This window comes from Tauraco erythrolophus, chromosome 2 (genome assembly GCF_009769465.1).
Source record: "Tauraco erythrolophus isolate bTauEry1 chromosome 2, bTauEry1.pri, whole genome shotgun sequence".
In the NCBI taxonomy this organism is placed as follows: domain Eukaryota; kingdom Metazoa; phylum Chordata; class Aves; order Musophagiformes; family Musophagidae; genus Tauraco; species Tauraco erythrolophus.
The window spans coordinates 95,663,911-95,685,217 of record NC_141466.1 but is presented as its reverse complement, the minus strand read 5'-3'; the positions used below and the strand labels follow the sequence as shown (position 1 = coordinate 95,685,217).

The window sequence follows — 21,307 nt, the reverse complement described above, 5'->3', positions numbered from 1 at the left end:
GAAAAAGCATGCCATACTGAGTTCATAACACATCAGCTAAAGGAATAAATGGCAGCTTTCTTTATACACAAACCATAAATGAAACAGGATGAAGCATTAAAAAAAACCAAACACCTTCCCAACATACGAGACACTTATGCAGAGGATCTATTACTCCTGAGCAGGCTGGCAAGTATCCACTGGTGGTCAAGTAGGGGGAGAGGGAGAGGGAAAGAATTTTAAGCTGAAAACTCTAGCGACTGAAAAAGGCACAAAAGACAAAAATATCAAGGCATTTAGAAAAAAGAGAAAGCATTCTGAGAACTATGTGTTTTACTGATGAAAATGAGTATTTAGTGACAATAAAATTATTAAAGAAGCAACACAAAGTATTCAGGAGCAAATTTCTCCTCAACTAACAAAAAGACTGAAGACTTTAAATGGAAAAAACTGACTGAAGAAAATATGTTTATCTCTTTAGAACCTTATCTTCCAGTGCCTTCATATATGCAGTATATAAATCTGGACGTAGAAATCAATAGGAATTCACCCTAGAAAATAGCTCCTTTATTTTTATTAGTACTTATATTTCAATCTAATCTTTAAGACTGGCAAAATTATTCGTGGACAAGTATTTAATGTTGAGATTACAGGGTATGTTTCTTCTATAGGATTTGTAAAATACCTTCTCGTCTGTTTGAATGCAGGTACATCATCACAGAGGAGATAACGCATACCATTTACAAGAGAGATTTATAGTAAAATTTAGAGATACACAACAACCAATATCTCAATAGAATACTAACTTGGAACCCAGATGCAAGTTTTTCAAACTGTACATGTATTTTTAAAAAGATACAGCTTTTTAAAATGTTTATATACTGAAGCATTTTCATTAAGATCAAACTCTTATTAAAAACAGTAAAATTATAGCAGCAATATGAGAGAGTATCTAAGCCACATGAACATTAGTAATTAAAATAAAACCAAGTATGAAATACTACATTATTTGGATGCTTGCATTAGATAACAAAGACAGGTAACACACCAATTACTCATATCAAACCATCAGAGAATCCAGATTTGTTCACTGTATGAACAATACTGTTGTATAGCTCAATCAAAGTTACTGTTTTAGAGGAAGGGTTGAATGCTGACTTCCACCAACGCTGTTCTGGAGTGCTTCTTGGAGAATTCATTTGAATCTTTTAGTCCAAGTACAACTATGATCCTTTTTGGATCTTTGCTGTAGGAACTAAGGATGCTTTTAAATATGGACTCCGTAAAACTAGGCTTATTTTATTTACACTATTCAAAGTTTATTCCTCCATCCAACAACAAAATGTGCAGGAGGATTTACTACATGCTATACAATGTAAAAATAGACTTTAAAAAGCCAGAACAATGTGAGTAAAACTGTACAATGTTTGTTCCCTGCTCCAGTTCATTGCACTATTAAGTTAAAACGGATGAGTTGTCATGCCCAGAAGACTTACTGTAGGATCAGAAAATCCATGCACATACAGAGGAGCTAAACGCATACTGGTTTAGGTATAGTGCCAAATGAAAAAATACTGAGTTATATCCATGGAAAGGTTCTCTTCATAGGAAGGAGCATGGTTATTCTGAAAAGCAGTCCTCTTCATGTAGGACACAGAACTGCAAAAGAAACACAAATACATCTTGATAAACATCAGTGAAGTTAGTCTGTATAAAAACGCATTGTGTATACTAAAATATGTAAATGTTGAATTCTACCCTATCAGTAACACAGTAAAATCTAGAAATCAATTGAAACTGGCAAATAAGATATCATTCTCTTCTCAAAAGATAATTAAGTGACACAACCCACTAACTTTAACTAATATTACACAGAAATGAGTTAACTAAAGGTCATGTCTTAAACAGTGCTTTTTGAACATTAAATAAAAGGCGACGCATGCAGTTGTATTTTACAAATATGCACTGACAATCTGAGACTCTAATTCTGGTGAGTGTACTAGAATCACACAGTGGGAAAATAAGACATGCCCTTCACGTGTTTCTCATTCCTGTTTCACATGGAATGCACAAACCTCAGAGCAATCCAGCTTTCAAACCAGTGCTAGCACAACACAAAAGCAAATAAAGAAGTCAGGTGTAACAATTAAACAAAAACTTTAAAGGCAAGAAAACAAATGTTCTTGTTATCTGAAATACTTGCACAATTAAAAAATAGAACAAGGAGTAAATTCTTGCTTTATTAAAACAAAAAACTGGGCTTTTTTAAGCCTTTACTAGAAGCTTGAAAGATCAGATATGAAATAGCAAAGCAAGCTGAAAGACAGAAAACAATTCTGCTTTCATGACATCTACATTCAGAAAAAAGTCTAAAAGAAAATAATACTGGACATATTTAATGGATTTTACTCAGTAGTATTGTATAGTATATTATTTTTAGCACTGTATTTTTATGTCACAATTACTGTTTAAGGACAATTGGGAAAGAACACAAAGCTTAGCAATAAATACATCTTAGAACAGCTTACTGTAAGGATACATCTCATTTCAAAGGCATGTATTTCAGCTATAAATACATTACTTATATATTGTGGTATATAACAGTTGTAAGAATGCCGCAATTATTTACACTTACATGTGTTCTTGAATTAAGGAAAAGAAACCAACTAACCTTGCAAGGGTACAGAGAATGACTTTTTCCAGTTTGTGTATCATACTGGTAGTAAGTTATATTCAAAAATTACCCCAGTACATGAAGTTAGATCTTCAAACTTTGTAAAAACTGGAAATAAAAACTAACAATCTTGAAATAATGTGTCTAAATGTGATACTAGACAACTTATCCCTAATATTTTTATTCTGTGTGTATCTACAGGCTAACATTTCTTATATCTCATCAATTTGCTCCATACGTAGCTAAGTTAAGGAACTCTTGCTTCCAGCAGATTTCCTCAGATACTCCTCCTTAACCTCACAACAACGAAACTATGTAATTTCCCTTCCCACTGTGCCTTCCTCAGCTTCTACTTTAAGTTTGCTAGGAACTCCATCGTATTGTTCCTCTGTCCTCATGCCCCCAAACCGACAGGAGCTACTGTAAGCGCATTCACCAGTACATAAACACATAAAAGCTACCTGTCCAACTGGATGGTGGCTTTTAAAAGCTGATAGCCTTCAGCTCAATAGAAACAGTCGTTTCAGTCCTTCTCCTACATAGTCAGTTCCCTACAGTATTTGTGGAACGCAGTTATTCCTGCAACTCTTCTTTCTGTCTTGTAGGGTTGAAACTGGCAATTATTGTTTGTGAGGCTCAAGAGACACACAACATGACAGCACAGAGGCATTTTCTTCAGAAAATAACCTAAACTTGCATACTTCAAGGATTACAGATGCTACTACTTGTTGCATTCTTGTACTTGGTAAATAAATCATAATGCAGAAAGTCATCATGTTACACGTTCAAGAATAAAGAGTGAAAGCTTCTGTAAAAAAAAAAAATTAAAATTCAATGGGTATAGTCAATACAAACATGCCTTCATCTAAGGATACGGTAGCTCTTCTTGTTGCGACACCAAAAACCAATGCAACCAATGCAACCAATTGCTTTACTGCTTAACTTGTGCACGAGAAACTTCGCTGCTTACTTGCTTGTTTAGGTCTTCCAGTGGAAACATAAAGTTTTCAAAGCACATTGTATTTGTTCAGCCATCAAAAAAGATGAGTAGAAAGATGAGCACCAACAGCATTTAAATACAGTGAGCTTTCTAAGCTGCCAGCTTCAGTCCAAAAGTGATCAAAGATCAAGTATTCAAAGTGTTGGCTTGGTATTTCTTTCCCTCTCAGCAAATGCATCCCCCATCCTTCTCCCAGTCTCAGTTTCTATTTCATGGAATCACAGTATCATTTAAGTTGGAAAAGACCCTTAAGATCCTTGAGCCCAACCATTAACCTAGCACTGCCAAGTCCACCACTAAACCATTCCCTAAGGGCCACCATCTATACATCTTTTAAATACCTCCAGGGATGGTGACTCAAACACTTCCCTGGGCAGCCGTTCCAATGCTCGATAACCCTTTCTGCAAACAATTTTTTCCTAATATACAACCTAATCTCCCCTGGCACAACTTGAGGCTGTTTCCTCTTGCCCTATCACTTGTTACTTGGGAAAAGAGACCAACATCCATGATCCCTAGTGATAAAATATAATAACAATATTAATATATTAAAAATATATTCAGAAAAATACAAGCACAATTGCAAATGTTTTTCAATTTCATGTTGCCATCTATTTTAATTCTAAAACTATAAAATAGAGTATGAATCACACGCTGGTGGGAGAACAACTGCAACATACTTGCAAAGCAAATCGCTAAGTCTCTTTCATTACTATGAACTTCAGGACAGAAACGGTCACTGAAAAGTAAAAAGAAACAAAACTCCACAGAAGGAAAAAAAATTCCTTGAAAATAATTTAGGTTGCATCAGAGTAACACAAATAAGAGAAAGTAAGTTACTATATTGTACAAGACTCTACATGGAATATGTACATAGTCTGGCTTTGGGATACTTATCTCTGAGGAGGTACTACTCCCTATGGAATAGATCGAGGGGAGAGCTAACTGATCACTGGAAAGAGGGACTTAAGCATGAGGACAAAATGATGGTATTTTTAACATTTTGGGGGACACAAGGGGGCGGTAGAAATTGGGAAAAGAGAATGTTTTAAAGGAGCAAACACTGGAAATAATTTAAAAACTAATAATCCTATTCAGAAATGCATACAGAGTTTTCTTTTTTCCTAACATGAAACGCACTGAGTTCCACTGGCCTTTTTTGCTTTTTAATTATACTGCATTACACATCCCTTGTTCTGAGGATTTCTACTTCCAGCATTTCCAAAGCATTAGCTGGTTATGAAAAAGAGTGCAAGAATGATCCATGGTAACATAGAAGGTCAACAGCAGTTCTGGTTGCAGAACTCTCTTTCGTTCTAGTCCATGCTCCAGCTCTTGGCCAAACTGTCTTGTCAAAACACATTTACTCGATCATTATTAAATGAAGATATCAAGTATTAGACAACACACACAGCGGGGGTCTGTGTGTGTCTTCCTACATGATCCAAATTTAGTCTTTCACAGATTTCAGAATTATTTTGGCATTTAGTTCAAGATATTCAAGATGGTGACACTTCTACAAAACACCAGGAAATTCAGGGAAAATACAAACTTATTTCATTGTCTTTTTGTTTTTATCAGAACATCAGTGAATTTGGCAAGACTTCTTGTTAAATCAACACCTACTGCTCAATCTTATGGTTCCATTAACTTTTCCAGGTTCACATTATTCTTCTCTTATTTGTCCCATTACATTTTTCCAACAATACTGTAGCAATCATTAGAATAAATTTTGTCCTGATATTTTTAATTCAGCTCTTGATTCTAAACAATCTAAGTAACTTTTCAGCGTCAACCAACAATATCTGGGCAAGTTTCTTACTAAGTCTGTGGACAGCCATAATGCCCGTGCAGGAATGGCATGCTCTCATTTTTTAAATACCATAGAATAAAAAGACAGGGCTGTTTTAAAAAAAACAGTTAAGGACTTACTGTAAGTTGTTTTTTTTTTCCTTTGCTGTGTAAAATGGAATACAGAGCTAGAAAGAAGGTTTTACCTGTGCTGACAAACCTCACACTAACTGGATTTACCGTAAAGCTATACATATCCTATTGTCACATATAATTTACTGCCTGCTTTTTTGTTGTACGATTGGAAAAAATGATCCTCAAAGGAACAAGAGGTTAACAGATTTTAACAGAACTAAGTATGGTGATATAATTCACACATTTCAGAATGTCACTTCTTGATTAAAGCTTAATAAAAAGAAATGGCATTCATTCGGTGTAAGGCAATAGCTGGATCATAGAGTAAACAGATGTAAAATGAATACAATTATCACTATACTATAATGGATAATTATTAACGGGTCCAGAACTTGTTACCTTCCTGCTTGTTTTGGAAAATAAATTCAAACCTCTAAATCCTCATAATAATTTTTACCTTGCCAAGACATTTTTCACCTTCCAGTGAAGAGAGCAGACTCTTCAAAAAGTAGGTCACTCTTTTTATGTTGAAATTCAGCGAGTAGGTTGGCATTTCTGATACAAAAGGTGAGCTGAAAGTTTCTCTAAGTCATTGTATAAAATCATCTAATCTCCCTTTAAACAAGCTTTAAAAATAATTTCCAGACAATGGACAGGAGGCTGGGAGTATTTTGTGCCATGTATGCAGCCGCACTGAGGCTTCAGGCCAGAGGTTTTAGTGGCAGAAAAAGAAGACAAACAGATTCCACCTTCAGAAACAAGAGGAAGACTCTGCCTGTTCCACAGGATAAATCTACACTATAACGTAGGGCTGTTAGCTGAGCTATAAATATTTAACATAATCTAAACATAGCAATATGAAGCTTAGTTAAGGCTACATTGAAAGGAAGAGTAAAGTTTTGTGCTCACTAGTTTGTATGACTGCTTACTGTTTTGCAATCAGGCCCACAGAAGATTGAGAAAGGCTTAGCTCTGTTCAGTAATGGAACTGCGGTAGCTGAGGTGACATCACCTTTTCCTATTAGCATGAGCGATGCGAGTGATCACTTTTCATACTCCCATAATTTGTGTTTTACAATTCAGAGAGAACAGTGCTTGTATATGAAGACCTGTTTGATCCAACACATTCAATGTGTGCATGATGTTTTTGTAATTGTTGTATCTAGCTAGTAGAACACCCCTGCTGATTTTAAAGTCACGAGCATGCAGAGGTAGGAGGGAACCTCAGTATCAAGCTTCCTAGATCATGCTGTCATACGTTCAGCTAGTCTGCTTTTATAAGCCTTCTATGCAGAAGATTTCTCCATTTCTCTGGGCAGCCAGTTACTTCTCAGCATCCTAGTAATCTGACAGCTTTTCTGAACAGCTACGTTTAAAAATAAGAGCAGACTTGTAAAGAGCACTCTTTATTCCAATCAGTTTCTACCAGATGTATGATGATGAAAAGCAAACAGCTTTATTGACAACAGTTCATCATCTTGGGTCAAAGATTCTGCTTTACAAAACTAAAGTTTAGTGCCATCACCATTAAAAAAACCTTCATCTTGAGCCTAAATGGCTCTCAGCTCATAAGCAAATACATCTGTGTAATGTAAGGAGGATTTTCAGAAAGGGTAAGTAAACAATGGAGCAATCAAAGGAATCAATTGAAAGGATCTCTACATTCTTATTGTATGTGGTAGTTCTGCAACCCTACACAAAACTTAGAAATTACCTTTTTCCAACAGAAACTCAGTCAGAGCTTCTGGAATACCACAAGGTGCACTCTTCAGATTTTCTGAAGCAATAGCACACTAAATTTCATCCACATTTTTAACCTGAAACTACTTTCAAATCTCTGCAAGATGAGTCATTAGAAGTCTGCTAAGAAATACAAATACCTTTAAAAATCATACGGAGGGAGTTAAGTCAAAGGATTGTATTTGAAAAAATCATGAGACTTGGAAAGCATGACACCAAAAGAAGAGAAAAAGTTTGCAGCATATGAACATGAAGCAGAACATAATACATATTTGGCTGGCAAATAAAAAGGCATCCATTATCCTTTTGCATACCTGTTTGTTCAGATCTCGGGCGTTTGATACATATGCTAAACTTTTAACACTAAAGAAGGACCATTTATATGTCAAGAATTAAAGTACGAATACAATCATTAGTAAATCTAGGCAAAAATGAAATCAGCAAAAAAATATTTAGAACTAATTTAACAACCTAGAAACTACCTAGAGCAACTCCTTAAAGCTAAAGACAGCAGTGATTTTCAATGTTTGACATTCTATTAATATAATTAATGTGTAGACCTGGAAAATAAATGATTAGTACACAAACCTTTTAAAAAAATGTGAAGAAGGTGTAACAAGTAAACGCAAAATAAATAATTTTTACTATTGATCAAAAGGTAACACTTCTAAAATGAAACTATAAGCATTTCTTCTAGCAAATGTATTATTACCAAAGCAGTTTGAATTCAGATTCTGAAAAACATGTAAAACACAAGTTCTTAACTAAACCCATCTAACTTTGTAAGCCAGACTGCTTTGCTCCTGCTGATGTCCTTCAGCTATTTGAATATACACCACATACACTGTATTATACCATCACAAACAAACAAACAACATTTTATTTATGAACTATGTGCTCAGAAACCCCGGACAAATATAATAGCATATAAGTGAGAGCCGTGTTTGATATAAGAGCTACATAATTCATGAATGCTGTAGGACTACTCTTTTCAAATATACATGTATGTACATTAAGCTAATTTAGAATAAAAAAATCCCTGCTAATAAACATACTCACCCTTTAAAATATAGTCTGTTAACAAGCTTGGCACTTTCTCACTATCCTCTTTCATGGCATGCAGGACTGAAGTATAAAAAAAAACACAAAACAAAACAAAAAACAAACAGATATTTAGTCATATATTAAAGACAACCCTCAAAAAAAAATACCATGCAGCTGTTTCAACTACTCATAGGGATACTACTACAAGGTTAGTAAGAAAAATCTTAACTGGAATACGAGAAGATAAAAAGAGACACATCATATCTCACCTTTCACTTACATAATTCTCACTGAACTCTGCAGTAGATGGATGCAAGAGACCCATTTTACGTGGTTAATTTATTATAATAATCATCAGTCATAACAAAAAAGGTACCTCTTCCCTATTAAAAAAAAAAAATCTCTTTCCAAAAGAAAGTCATCACATCCAGCACTAAAATGCCCTAAAAACTGCTGGAGAGTTGGCGATCTTAGGTAAAAAAGTATGCTCCATTACTTAATTTATTTCCTTGCTCTTCATCCTGAATGATAGAATAATGTCAGTTTTCTCAAGAAACACTACTGCGAATGATCTGATGAAAACGTGGCATTTTTCTCCCTGAAATGCTGAACGTTACCAGCTGCACTTAGAAAAATCTTAAATACAGAACTGAATTTGGAATTAACTTTGAATAATGCCAAAACGCCACTTTTGTGACTTGTATCAAGTCAAAATTGCCCATCCTTACCCTCAACTTGACATATATAAGCTTGTCTGTTACTTCATAAACAAAACCAAAGACAAGCCTTTATGAAGTGCTCTGGACACAACTGAAAGAATCCGAAGTACAGAATTATACTGAATAGCGATATTTCATAAGCTCCAAATTCCTCATATGAGACTCTGAACTCGTAATATAAGTGTTTTATTTCAATTTTTTTGTTCAAGTAAGATACTAATGTTCATAACTACGGAATAATACACAGTTTTGAAAGAAAAACCAACCAAACCACCCCGAACACCTGCTTTACCATCTGCCTTAACAGCACAGAGAGCGAGTCAGAAATCTGCAACTGAGTCATGGGATCAATTTCCAATTAGCCCACAGAAGGCCATGCTGTTAATACTCTCTACAGTGCATTTGTTTAAGACATTTTATTAATAAACCATCAACAACACAAAACGTTTTCAGGAGGCTTTAATCTCTCTCTGCTTAATATTGAGTTTTTGAGAATATTATGAGTTAATAATATGTTAATAATACAATATATATAATATATAATAATATTAATAATATATTATTGAGAATATTATGAGTGAAATTTAAATATGGCAAGAGGATAAAATTTCTCTGCAATTCTCTAAAATGAAAAATACATTTGTCACAGAATAAGTATAAATTACTAGCTATGGGTGCCTACTGCAGAAAAATAAAGGGAATTTATTTCCTGTTAAAACATTGAATTTACTCCAGAATTTGTAGAATATTTATTTTCTCTTTCTAGGAAACAATCAATAAGTCTTCTACCATCCCTCAGCCACCTGTGGAATCACAGACCTGTGCTGATGGAAAGTACCTTAGGACATACTTAGATCCAAAGCCCTGCACTCAGATCTGATCAAATACATTGACGCAAACTACCATCTATTTTTAAACTGTTCCTATAAACCTCAAATGAAGGAGATGCCATTGACTCCCAGAGATGCTCTGTTGTATTTAACCACCTTGGTAATTAATTTTTTAAAAATACAACCTTGTTTTTCTTGTAAAATAGAATAAAAAACCCCAGAGGACTTAAAACTTACAAATAATTTTGAGGATCTGGCCTAAAAAGATATGAAGAAAGGGGAATTCAAAGCACTGTCAAAACTCTGTTTGGTTTATATTTCCTTATTATTAAAATTAATTAACAAAAAAAACCCCAACAAACCTCAGAGATGCAGGCTATTTTAAAGTTAATCAAGTGCAATCACCACAGAATTACAGGATCATAGAATGGTTTGGGTTGGAAGGAACCTTAAAGATCATCTAGTTCCAACCCCTCTGCCATGGGCAGGGACACCCTCCACTACACCAGGTTGCTCAAAGCCTCATCCAACCTGGCCTTGAACACTTCCAGGGACGGGGCAACCACGACTTCTCTGGGCAACCTGTTCCAGTGCCTCACCACCCCCAGAGTGAGGAATTTCTTCCTTAGATCTAATCTAAATCCACCCTCTTTCAGTTTAAATCCATTGCGTCCCTTGTTCTATCACTACACACTCTTGCAAAAACTCCCTCAACATCCAAATTGTCCTGACATCCATTCCAATTTTTGAAAGTCATTACAATAACCTCAATAAAGCACAGCAAGTTTAAACACAGGGGTATGTCATATACTGTAGGGAGTATTGCCAACTTGCATGACATATGCAGTATTTCCATAAGGCCCACCTGTTGAAATCATGTGAGAACATTTACTTTCTGGTATGTGCAGGTTTCAGAGAAAAGCTACAAAACAAATATACCATCAAGGCTCAGAAAACAAGTGAAAACTGGCCAAAACGCACAGTTAAAAATCATGCAACTTTTCAAACATGCCATAGGGTAAGGGGGAAGAGATAACCGGATGATTCATTGGTTTTGAGCCACCACAGTTGGAAACATAAAGAGGAAAGCATCAGTGGGGGAACTTCATATACTCACTTTTGGTTAACGTTTGAAGATCTTCAACAGATGGGGGTCCATTTTTCTTCTCGTAAGGAATGACGGTCGTTAAGTACTGTCAAATGAACAACAGAGTTATGTCACTTTCATGCAATTTATGTTGCTTGCATTTTATTTTGCAAAAATTGTAGCAATTGAAATTGCTTGCCACAAATAAAAGCTTTTCAAAAGATCGTATTTCACAAGAGATTAAGATTCTACCTTTCCTATCCAAAAGCTTTTATCACGGAAGCCAGCTTCTATTTAAAAAAAAAAAACCAAAACCAAACGTGACCATTTTAGAAGTCATGCAGCTAAACACTAAAAAAAAAAGTATTTTAAAAATGTGAGCTGCTTACAGTAAAAAGTTTCTCCGTTAGGTTTCTTCCTCAGAGCCTAGGCATACCCATAGTAAAACCTCCCTCCAAAAGTCAACCAGAAGTCCTTCACGTATTTAAAGTACTTCTTACAATGAAATAAAAGCTAGAAGAAAACTTCCACACCACCTCCCCTCAAAAAACACTATAAATACACATGAACAATTTTCAAACTTATAATTTATTTTTTTTTAAAAAGTATAAATATCATGTATGTGTCACTAGTTGTATCAAAAAAACAGAAAGTAATTCTTTGTTTCCAGGAAGTACATTAAAAAATTAAATCTTTCCAGATAAAATTGATGTTGCCTTCAAACAATTTGGGAAACTGGTAACAGTCAGCTTTTTAAAAGATTCTAGAGCACAAATTATACAGGCTGTAGGGGCACCTTAAATAAGGTGTTCAGATTTGTACAAGTGTGCTTACAAGTATTTGGGAAAATTAAAAAAATAGTAAGAAAAAAATCTTCAAACTGGGCATATGCTGTGTTTGAACAACCTCAAAACAGCTGTAGGATTTTCTCAGTTGCTAGTTAACTCGTACTAAGAATGTGAAACGTTTCAAGGATTTTGACAGGTCAAAGAGCATCGCCCAGTCCCAGCTCTGAAGGTGACCTATAGTCCTCTGTACAAAGAAAATTAGGCTGCCCTACAGTTAGGTGAAAATGAAAATAGACAACTTTCGCCTTGTGATGCTACACACTTCCAACCAAAAGGAACAAAGCAAACCTAATTAAACATAAAAGAACACTATTTGGATTTTGATTTAAATTCTCAGTTTTAATAGTCAAACGTGCTAACAGCTTGTTTCAAATCAACTCCACTTTTGTTCTATTTACTCTTTACTGAAATCTTTTATTCTTGTCAGCTTTAAAAAAAAAAAGGCAAAAATTTTCTTAAATCTTTCAGGATTTTCACACCTGCAGTGCAACCAAGATTTGTTTTCAAATTCTTGAAGCAACCCTGTTGCTCTTTTATTAAATGCATTTAGGCTACATCTTGACTTTGCAGCCTATCTGAATGCATATTCTTCTTAAAGAGGTCAGCATTTCAAAACTACTGAAATCACTGGAATTTTCCCTAATGAAAAAGCTTCCCGAAATCTCCCTCAATTCAATTTTTAAGAATTTAACAGGAACTTTATTCTGGGTTAAGAGCTACAAGGCAGCAGGCAAAGCAACCCTCCATCTCTCGTTCAACTTGAGATGTGCGGTTCTCCACGTAACAATCAGAAAACACGTTATAGACAAGGTCTTCCCCTCTCCTAGTAGCAGCACTTCAGCAAGAGTCAAGCTTAACTCAGACTTTGCAGAAGATTTAGTGCTGCCAAACGCAGCTGCAACCGTTGCCATGCTCAGGGCAGGATGACGCACCTGATGTCCAACTGTACCCTCAGCCTAAAAGCCAGACGGATCCAGTTCTGTGTAACTCAAGCGAACCAGTTGCACAGGATGTACCAACACCTCACCAAGACCTTATGCAAACCCAGAGTGTTCTTCTCCACCTCCCTATTCCTTTTGCACTTTCCCACATCCACTTCGCAGAGCAGAGGAAAGGATGTGATGCTTCTCAGGAAACAGGCAAATTTCAGTTTCTTTTCCAGCAGACATAACCAACAGGTATCATTAGAGATTTGCACTCTTACTAAAATTACCACAATCAATAGCTAGATATAAGGCTGTTAAATCTGCAAATGTCAGAGATGAAAGTTACATCTACTAACTCAGAAATCAGATCTCAGGCTGTCATTCCAGCCTTCAGAACTAAGTGGCATTCTACCCTTTATGTAGACAATAAATCACTAGGACATGTTTCACTTGACCAAATACCAATAATCCCTGTTCTCCTTCTCCTGTGAACTCCACCTTCCAGTTTTCCTTTATAACAACATTAATTAGGAAAAAAAAAAAAAATTATTTCCTAGTTTCCAGAAATCATCTTGTTTTTCTCACCAGTACTTTGCAGCTGAACCAATAAATCTCTATAATGGCACTATTAAAACTTATCCCCTGAATTGCTGTATGAAGCATAACGTATTATGAAAAGGAAATGACTAACATGTAGCTTACTGACACGGGCAAATGTTAAGTCTACTGCAACCTCTAAATTGCTGAAACGGATCTGACAATCTGATAAGCAGCAATTACCACTGCAATTTGCAATCACTCGTAAAAAGTGTTCGACATGCCTAAAAAGCAAAATGAAGATGACTATTTTTGAAATTTCTTCTGGAAACATGATCACAGAGTGAGCTACCAATATTTTAATGGCTTTTATGGAGTTGGTAGCATTTTCTTCCAATTGCATTATCAGATGGGAACAGGTAGTTTCCAATCAAAGTTTCTCTTTAAACGCTGAAAAATTCCAAGTCATCTGCACTTACGTCTCACAAAGAATTAAATTTTAAAAAGTACCTACTATCAGAACACTACTACTCAAAAAATAGTAAAAGTGGTAAATACCATTAAAGACTGAAAAGCGTTCTGATATAACGGCACGAGCTTGTCATAAACTTTATGCTGTGAATTTATGTGTATGAACTTCCACTTTCAAAGGGTACACAAAAAATTGTCCGTCCTTGGATTTTTTTTGGAGCACAACTCCAGATTGGTAACTAACTCTTCCCTGCTAGCAGAAAACACCGTAACATGAGTTTATAATAACAATATACCCTGAAAAAACACTTCTATTTTCTGAGAGCAGCACTAAGCAACTGACCATCTGATACTTTTTTTACTTTGTAACGTGCTGCAATAAGCAGATGACACCAGCATTTTAAAAGCAGGGCCAGGGTTTGGTAATGTGACGAAGCCAAACAAACAAAAAAGCCCCAAACAAAAGAACAAGCCATAGAAAAATGGATTTCCAGGACTAAATCAGAAAACAGCTGGTATCCTTCCTACCTTTCTCCCTATTTTTTAAGTTTTTGTTATTTCCATGACTGACTTTAGGATACAGGAAGGCAAAAAAAAAAATCTAACTCTGCTGACAAGGATATAGGGTAAGATAAATCAGGGGAAAAGTATGATCAATAGGAAGAACAACATTAGTAAACTAACTCAAAAAATTACTGGAAGAGTTATCCAACCAGTGTTATTGTTAAGACATGATTATGCTACTTACGTCTGGAAAGTTAGGAGACAGTCGAAGAAGAAAAGGTATACTTGAATAGACATATGCATATACAAGAAGTTTTTTAATCAAAAGTACGAAGGCCTGGTATAGCTAAATATGTTTACTTTATGAAAATACATGATATTTAAAATAGCTAAAGATACACGTAAACAGCTGTATTTTATTATTAAATGGTAAAGACAGCAAAGAAAAAAAAAAACAGCACTGCTATTACTTTACCAGTATTGAGATGATGTAGAGTGATAAACACCTCTGTTAGGTAATCAATATGCATGTGTTCAAGATCCCCAAAGCCTGGGACAAATAGCTGGATGCATCTATTCATGAACTCTCATACATACACCTTTCTTGAGAAAGAGGGTAAGTCTATGTTTTCTGACCTCATGATTCAGGAATGACTTGAGAGGAGTTGTTTCACCTCCTGAATTCCTCTGCAGGATACTCCAGTCATCTTCCAGACAAAAGTCTAATCAGCCATGACTTCTAAACTACCAGGCAGTTTACTGCCTCAATGGACTTCTCATTGAGGGGTGGTGGTGGAATCTAACACACTCTGACATAATGGCATAAACTACAATGAGTGGGTATGTATTAAATAACATGAAATACCAATATTTTGTGATTTGTGCCCAAAGCCTAAACAATAGCATAAGTATTAACACTTTACCAAAATATGGAATGCATTTATAAAATACATACTACAGTTCTCAAACAAACCATCAAGTATGACTTTGAAATAAAGTGTAAGAATCTTGCTTCTAAGGTATATGTAACATCCACAGCGATACCCACTGAGGCTGAGTCTCTGTGCTGTGTACTTCAACATTTAAATAGTCAACGAAAAGACACAAACTTGTATATAGCTGAGTGTTTAGAGCTGTTGAGGAGAGAAAGAGTCTGTAGGCTGACCAGAGTCCTGAAGCAAGGAAAGAGTACAAGCTTCTACACGTTTTCCTGTCTCAGCATTTAACTACTATCAATTTTCAAGATCTCAGCTCCCACTGAAAGTGCAGGCAAAGAACAAGGAAAAGAGGGAATAGAGCCCAGCACCTGTTTCTCTCCACCTGAGTTTCCAAACGTGTGGCGGAAGCCATTCTGTATGACATTTGAGATCCCTTCCATGCTGAAGCGCTAAAAGTAGTGAAAACATAGCAGAAAGAAAAAAAGGGACAGAAAAGTTCAGAAGACTATTAATCAGCATTTATCAAGACCATAAAAGATGAATGACAAAGACAAGCTCTAAGATGTATTTCAGCACATTTTTTTTCTTTCACCTACTTAATTTTTGTAATTAAAAAGCAAGCAGTATATCTACATCAAAATTTAATTAAACAAGATCTTCACTGCACACTGCAAACCCAACAATTGAGATTTGCCTTTTAAGGCTGTTTCATTTTGAAATGTAAAAGTTGTATTTTTGAAAGTTCAGTTCACAGTACAATCTCCTTTAAAATTCATGTTTGAGCAATACACTTTTACAGACACTGATGATACCAATTTTTCAGATTTTAAGCACCTACTAGAACCACTGTTCAGAGGTAATAATTTTCAGCTCCACTTCTTTAAAACATTTTATGCTTTCATGCTTCCTTTTCCACAACTGAAGCAACAATTTGCATTCCCCATTTCTTTTGTAATATGATAAAACATATACAATTAGTTAATAACACATCCATATTAATTTCAAGCTCTTTTACAAGGAATCAGGCAATGCATGTACAGAATAATTAATACATAATCAACCACAGGTTTTTTTCTTGAACTTTGTAATCCTTTTTGCTTGCTGGAGAAGACAAGTAAAAAAAAAATAATCAAAACAATTTTGATGTTTAGCATGAGATATAAAAATCAGCAACTGACAAGAACATGAAGAAACTGTCAAGCTGTTGACAGGGCAGTACAATGCGCACACCTCAGCATACTTATTTGACTGTAGTTATTTATGGGAGGGGGAATAAAATGTGCTGGAATACAGTATTCATTTACTTTCTAAAGCACAATGAGGTCAGTAAATAGACACAGATGCTGCCAAAGCCATCTTAACTCTTTTAAGATATGCTACTTAAAGTAACTGGTATCTTCAAGCCCTGACTATTTTTAATTATGTCCCAGTTTGCCCTTGTGAGAGAGATGAAAGTTTTAGAAGTCTATGAAAGTGATTTACCCAAAGACTGTATTAAGGACAAAGAATTAAAACCTCTATTTATTAAAATTCAATTATAGTACCTACAGGATAATTGATTTTCTCATGGTATGAAAATTTAACTCTACTTCCAATCTTTGTATTTAAACGAGACTTCACTATAATTTTAGTTAATAAAATTAATTTATACATTATTTATTAGCAGAAACTCACTCCTCACAAAGTTATTTGAACATACTACCTGCACATTCTCAGCAGTTCCTTAAAAAAAAAATAAATAGCAAAATCTATTTTCAAAGGAACCACACATGCAACCTACAATCTTATTTGGGAGCTAATTTGTTCAGTCCCTCTCAGAATCAATCTGACACATCTACATCTTGAAGCAACCAAATACAAAACCAGCTTATATTGAGACCACATACAGTTACACTGAAAGCATCATTCAACTCTCTAAACTTGAAACTAACCAGAATAGCTTAGGAATCACTTGACTCAAGTTTCAAAACCAAATAATTATTTTTCTTTCTAGTTAGAATACCACTTTTTGTTTTTCTTATGACTGAGAACCAAAAAGGAGTACATTTGAACTTTTCACTGTGCCCTTGGCAAAGGGATGACAATTTCGTATTGTTTTCCAGACATCTTAGAGTTCCATTAAAACTTAGCTATACACACAAAAGATGTCTTTTCATTAGATGGAAAAGATCAGAACTCTATGAAGTTGTATCGCAGGTATCTTATTCTTCTAAGTTTAGAAATAGATTCTGAAGAATTTATGTTTCATTACAAATGCTTATTCCTTATGCTTGAAAAACAAACCCAAAAGCCTTCTGATGTCGAACTGAAGCATTCCTTCTGGGACTTAACCAAGATCTTCCATACATTAACCACATTTTCCACATCCTATAAAAGACGCTTAGAAACTCTCTGATATCCCACTTAAGTAATTTAAAATTACACTAGACAGATAAGAAAGAAAAAAAATCAAATTGACAAGATAATAAGCTAATTTATTTCATTCTGTGCCTCCTATAATTCAAAGTCTGTTTGAAAGTAATTTTTCCTTTTGTTGCTATGTTCTGTGAAGAATAAACCAAATTACCTTCTCCCTGTTACAGCTGCACTACACTTTGGCCTCACCCTCGTCTCTCCTTGGACGTAGTAACTGCCACAGGTTTCAAAAGATCGAGGGTAGAGTTTTACTGTTTTCCTACCTAAAAACCAACATGATCAGTAAATATCTGTACAACCACACCAACAATAATACTGAATTTCCTGCACGACTAACAGTGGCACACACATACAGAATTCACACAGTGATTCTGAACAGATAAATGAGTTTGCCTACTGACAATAGAACACACAGCAGTACATCCGAAGACAGAATTTTTTGCAAGAAAGGTATGCTGATTACAGGCTAATTTGCAAACAGTAAAATATCTTTTTTGAGTAGCACAAGAGTACAATGTTACATGACCTTGTGAAAAACACAATCTCAATAGGAAGTACCTAAGCCTCGTCTGCAAATGAAGGCATGGAAACACATGTACCAGGTATCTTAATATCATCTAGGACTACTAGCTCCCATAGGGAAAAAACAAAAACTATTTTGAATGTATAAATAGTTACAAAAATTTTCTTACTGTTCCAGGCATATGACCTCTTTCTTGTTTGCCATTCTGAGGACTACCATTTTTCAGCTTCTTTTTCTTCTTCGCTGTTTCTTTGTGTTCTCTCTGTTTGTTTTGTACTTCGATGAGGACAGAAATGAAGCTGTTTTTCACTTCCTTCTCAAACTCCAACTCATCTCGTAGAGCCAACTGCTGTACCAGTTCCTCAGAATAATCTTTAATAGCAGTCTCAATTTCTTCTAGCAGTTCATTTAACTCGGCAACTGACAATCTTTTCACTCCTATAAATAGTTCATATAAAAAGTAATCTGTCAAGATTTTAAGTGTGAGAATATTTGTGGGAATTACAACAAAAAAGTAACTCTGAAATTTACAATACTCCTAAAGGAATAAACACATCACAGAGGCAAAGAGATTAGCAGCAAGAAGATGGTTAAACTTTCTTATTTTTGAGAAATCTGAGATAATCTGCAAATACAAAGAGCATGCTGGAGTTAAAGAAGCTGAAGTAAGCACTAAACTTCTAATACTGACACTTCTGCTAACTATTACTTTCCACCTACACTCACTGCTCCAAGTAAGAGATCTCCATATATATATTCCAACATGACAATCAACACTGGCATTTCTGGAATCCTCGGATTTTTCACCTACAGTAATACAGAAACTATACTCTATGAGCAAGGAAACCTTCTTGGTGATATTGCTGATGTATGCATGCATATCAGTAAAAGTTTGCACCAAGCTTTTATGATAATATTTTTAAATACATTTAGTAGAAAAATCAACAATGTCTTCCAAATTTTCTTTGTCTGGGAATTGTAGTCAAAAGCATGGCCTTGTATTGCCTGAAACAAGGACCTACATCAAAATTAGCTGACAGGCTCATTTCAAGCAAAAATAAGCATTAATAGTTCTGAGAAAGCACGAGACTGAATTGGTCAAAGCTGAATCAGAAGCCTGTAAAATGTCAGTTTGGAAATTAAAAGAACCTCTCCAGGTTTGCATTTTAAAGGTACTATTAGGTCATGTGTTACAGACAATGAAGTTATGACCAAGAAGAATGTTTTGAGACTTGCTTAGGTTAAAAGTCCCCATTTTTAAAAAGGGAAAAAAAGAAGACCCAGGGAACTACAGGCCAGTCAGTCTCACCTCTGTGCCCGGCAAGATCATGGAGCAGATCCTCCTGGCGACTATGCTGAGGCACACAGAAAATAAGGAGCAAATCCTTATTTGGACAGCCAAAGGGCAAATCCTGCCTGACTAATTTGGTGGCCTTCTATGGTGAGGTTACAGCATTGATGGATAGGGGAAGAGCAACTGACATTGTCTACCTGGACTTATCCAAAGCATTTGATACTGTCCCACACGACATCCTGTCTCTAAACTGGAAAGATAAGGTTTTGATGGATGGACCACTCGGTGGATAAGGAATTGGCTGGATGGTCGCACTCAATGAGTTGTGGTCAACGGTTCAACGTCCAAGTGGAGGCCAGTGACGAGTGGTGTTCCTCAGGAGTCACTACTGGGGCCACTGCTATTTGACATCTTTGTTGGTGACGTGGACAGTGGGATCGAGTGCACCCTCAGCAAGTTTGCAGATAACACCAAGTTGTGTGGTGCTGTGGACACGCTGGAGGAAAGGGATGCCGTCCAGAGGGACCTTGACAGGCTGGAGAGGTGGGCCTGTGAGAACCTCATGAAGTTCAACAAGGCCAAGTGCAAAGTCCTGCACGTGGTTCAGGGTAATCCCAAGCACAAGTACAGACTGGGCGGAGAATGGATTGAGAGCAGCCCTGAGGAAAAGGAAGCCGTCCTCGAGGAACATGCTTACTTTTCATAGAATCATAGAATGGTTTGGGTTGGAAGGGACTTCAAAGAGAAGGGACACCCTCCACTACACCAGGTTGCCCAAAGCCTCATTCACCCTGGCCTTGAACACCTCCAGGGATGGGGCATCTACAACTTCTCTGGGCAGCCTGTTCCAGTGCCCCACCACCCTCTGAGTGAAACATTTCTTCCTTATATCCAATAAGATATAAGACAAGAGTAAATCAAATGCAGAAGTCTACTTGGATTAAATCTTAGATATGTAGGCTAAAGGACTCACCTGTGTAACCAGAGCTGTAACTGGTTTTATTTTTGGACCATCTTAATACATGTATTTTCCTATCCAAGAAATAAGTAAATACAAGCTTTGATTTCCTGCTCTCAATCTCATTCAAACATTAACACCTCTGACTTGTCCTATAAGAGCCAGACAGTTTCTAGGAAAACCCTGCAACAATTTCAGAGAGATGCAGAATAATTCTGAAGCAGCTTTGCACACAAAAAAAAGGTAGCTAGAGCTTTTCATAAAATAGTGACCTGAAAGACACGAAGTCAGATTCTGAGAAACTGGTGAAGCAGTTAAATTATCTGCCAAAGTATCCCAAGGCATCATTTGGTCAAGGCTGACCTTTAAACCATAAAGATGCAATAGACAAGCTGAACGCCTGAGGCAAAGCAAAATAAATGTGATATGAAATATCAAGTAAGCTTGATTAGCTCCAAACCTAAGGACATATGGAACTGTCAAAAAAGCAGGAAGCCCTGCTGAGTGCTGAGGAGGATACACTTTGCTTTCTCGTTCCTGAAATTTATATGTTGAGACAGCTAGGAGTCCAACCATGAAAATAGAATCTCCTCCATAAATCTGAAGTGCAGCAGAAACTGTAAGTTATGTCACAAAAGGTCACCCAGTTTTCTGAATCTTCTACAGCATTTATATGGCTGACCCAGCCTACAGAAAAGAAAGCACCAAACCACGGGAGAGACCAAAGTAGAAGGATCATCTAGCAAATACTCTATCTTCCTATCATCTTCTAGAATTGATTTCAACAAATACATAGATGAAACAGATTTCCATCATGAAACTGATTAATCACAGGTTGGTTTACATACAATTCAACTTACTAAACTATACATGTAATCTCTCCTTTCCTTTTAT

At 35.9% G+C, this 21,307-nt stretch overlaps 1 protein-coding gene across 1 annotated transcript in view; it reads right to left on the bottom strand.

Moving 5' to 3' along the window:
- Window positions 1–311: 311 nt before the first annotated feature.
- FEZ2 (fasciculation and elongation protein zeta 2) overlaps window positions 312–21,307 on the bottom strand; it is a 28,307-nt gene continuing 7,311 nt past the window's right edge. Inside the window, exons 5-9 of the mRNA XM_086631621.1 lie at window positions 18,331–18,599; window positions 15,592–15,672; window positions 11,030–11,105; window positions 8,379–8,444; window positions 312–1,638 (exon numbers count right to left, since the gene is read on the bottom strand). Coding sequence (XP_086487747.1) covers window positions 1,622–1,638; window positions 8,379–8,444; window positions 11,030–11,105; window positions 15,592–15,672; window positions 18,331–18,599 — 509 coding nt within the window. The 3' untranslated portion in view covers window positions 312–1,621. The remainder of the gene's footprint in view (window positions 1,639–8,378; window positions 8,445–11,029; window positions 11,106–15,591; window positions 15,673–18,330; window positions 18,600–21,307) is intronic.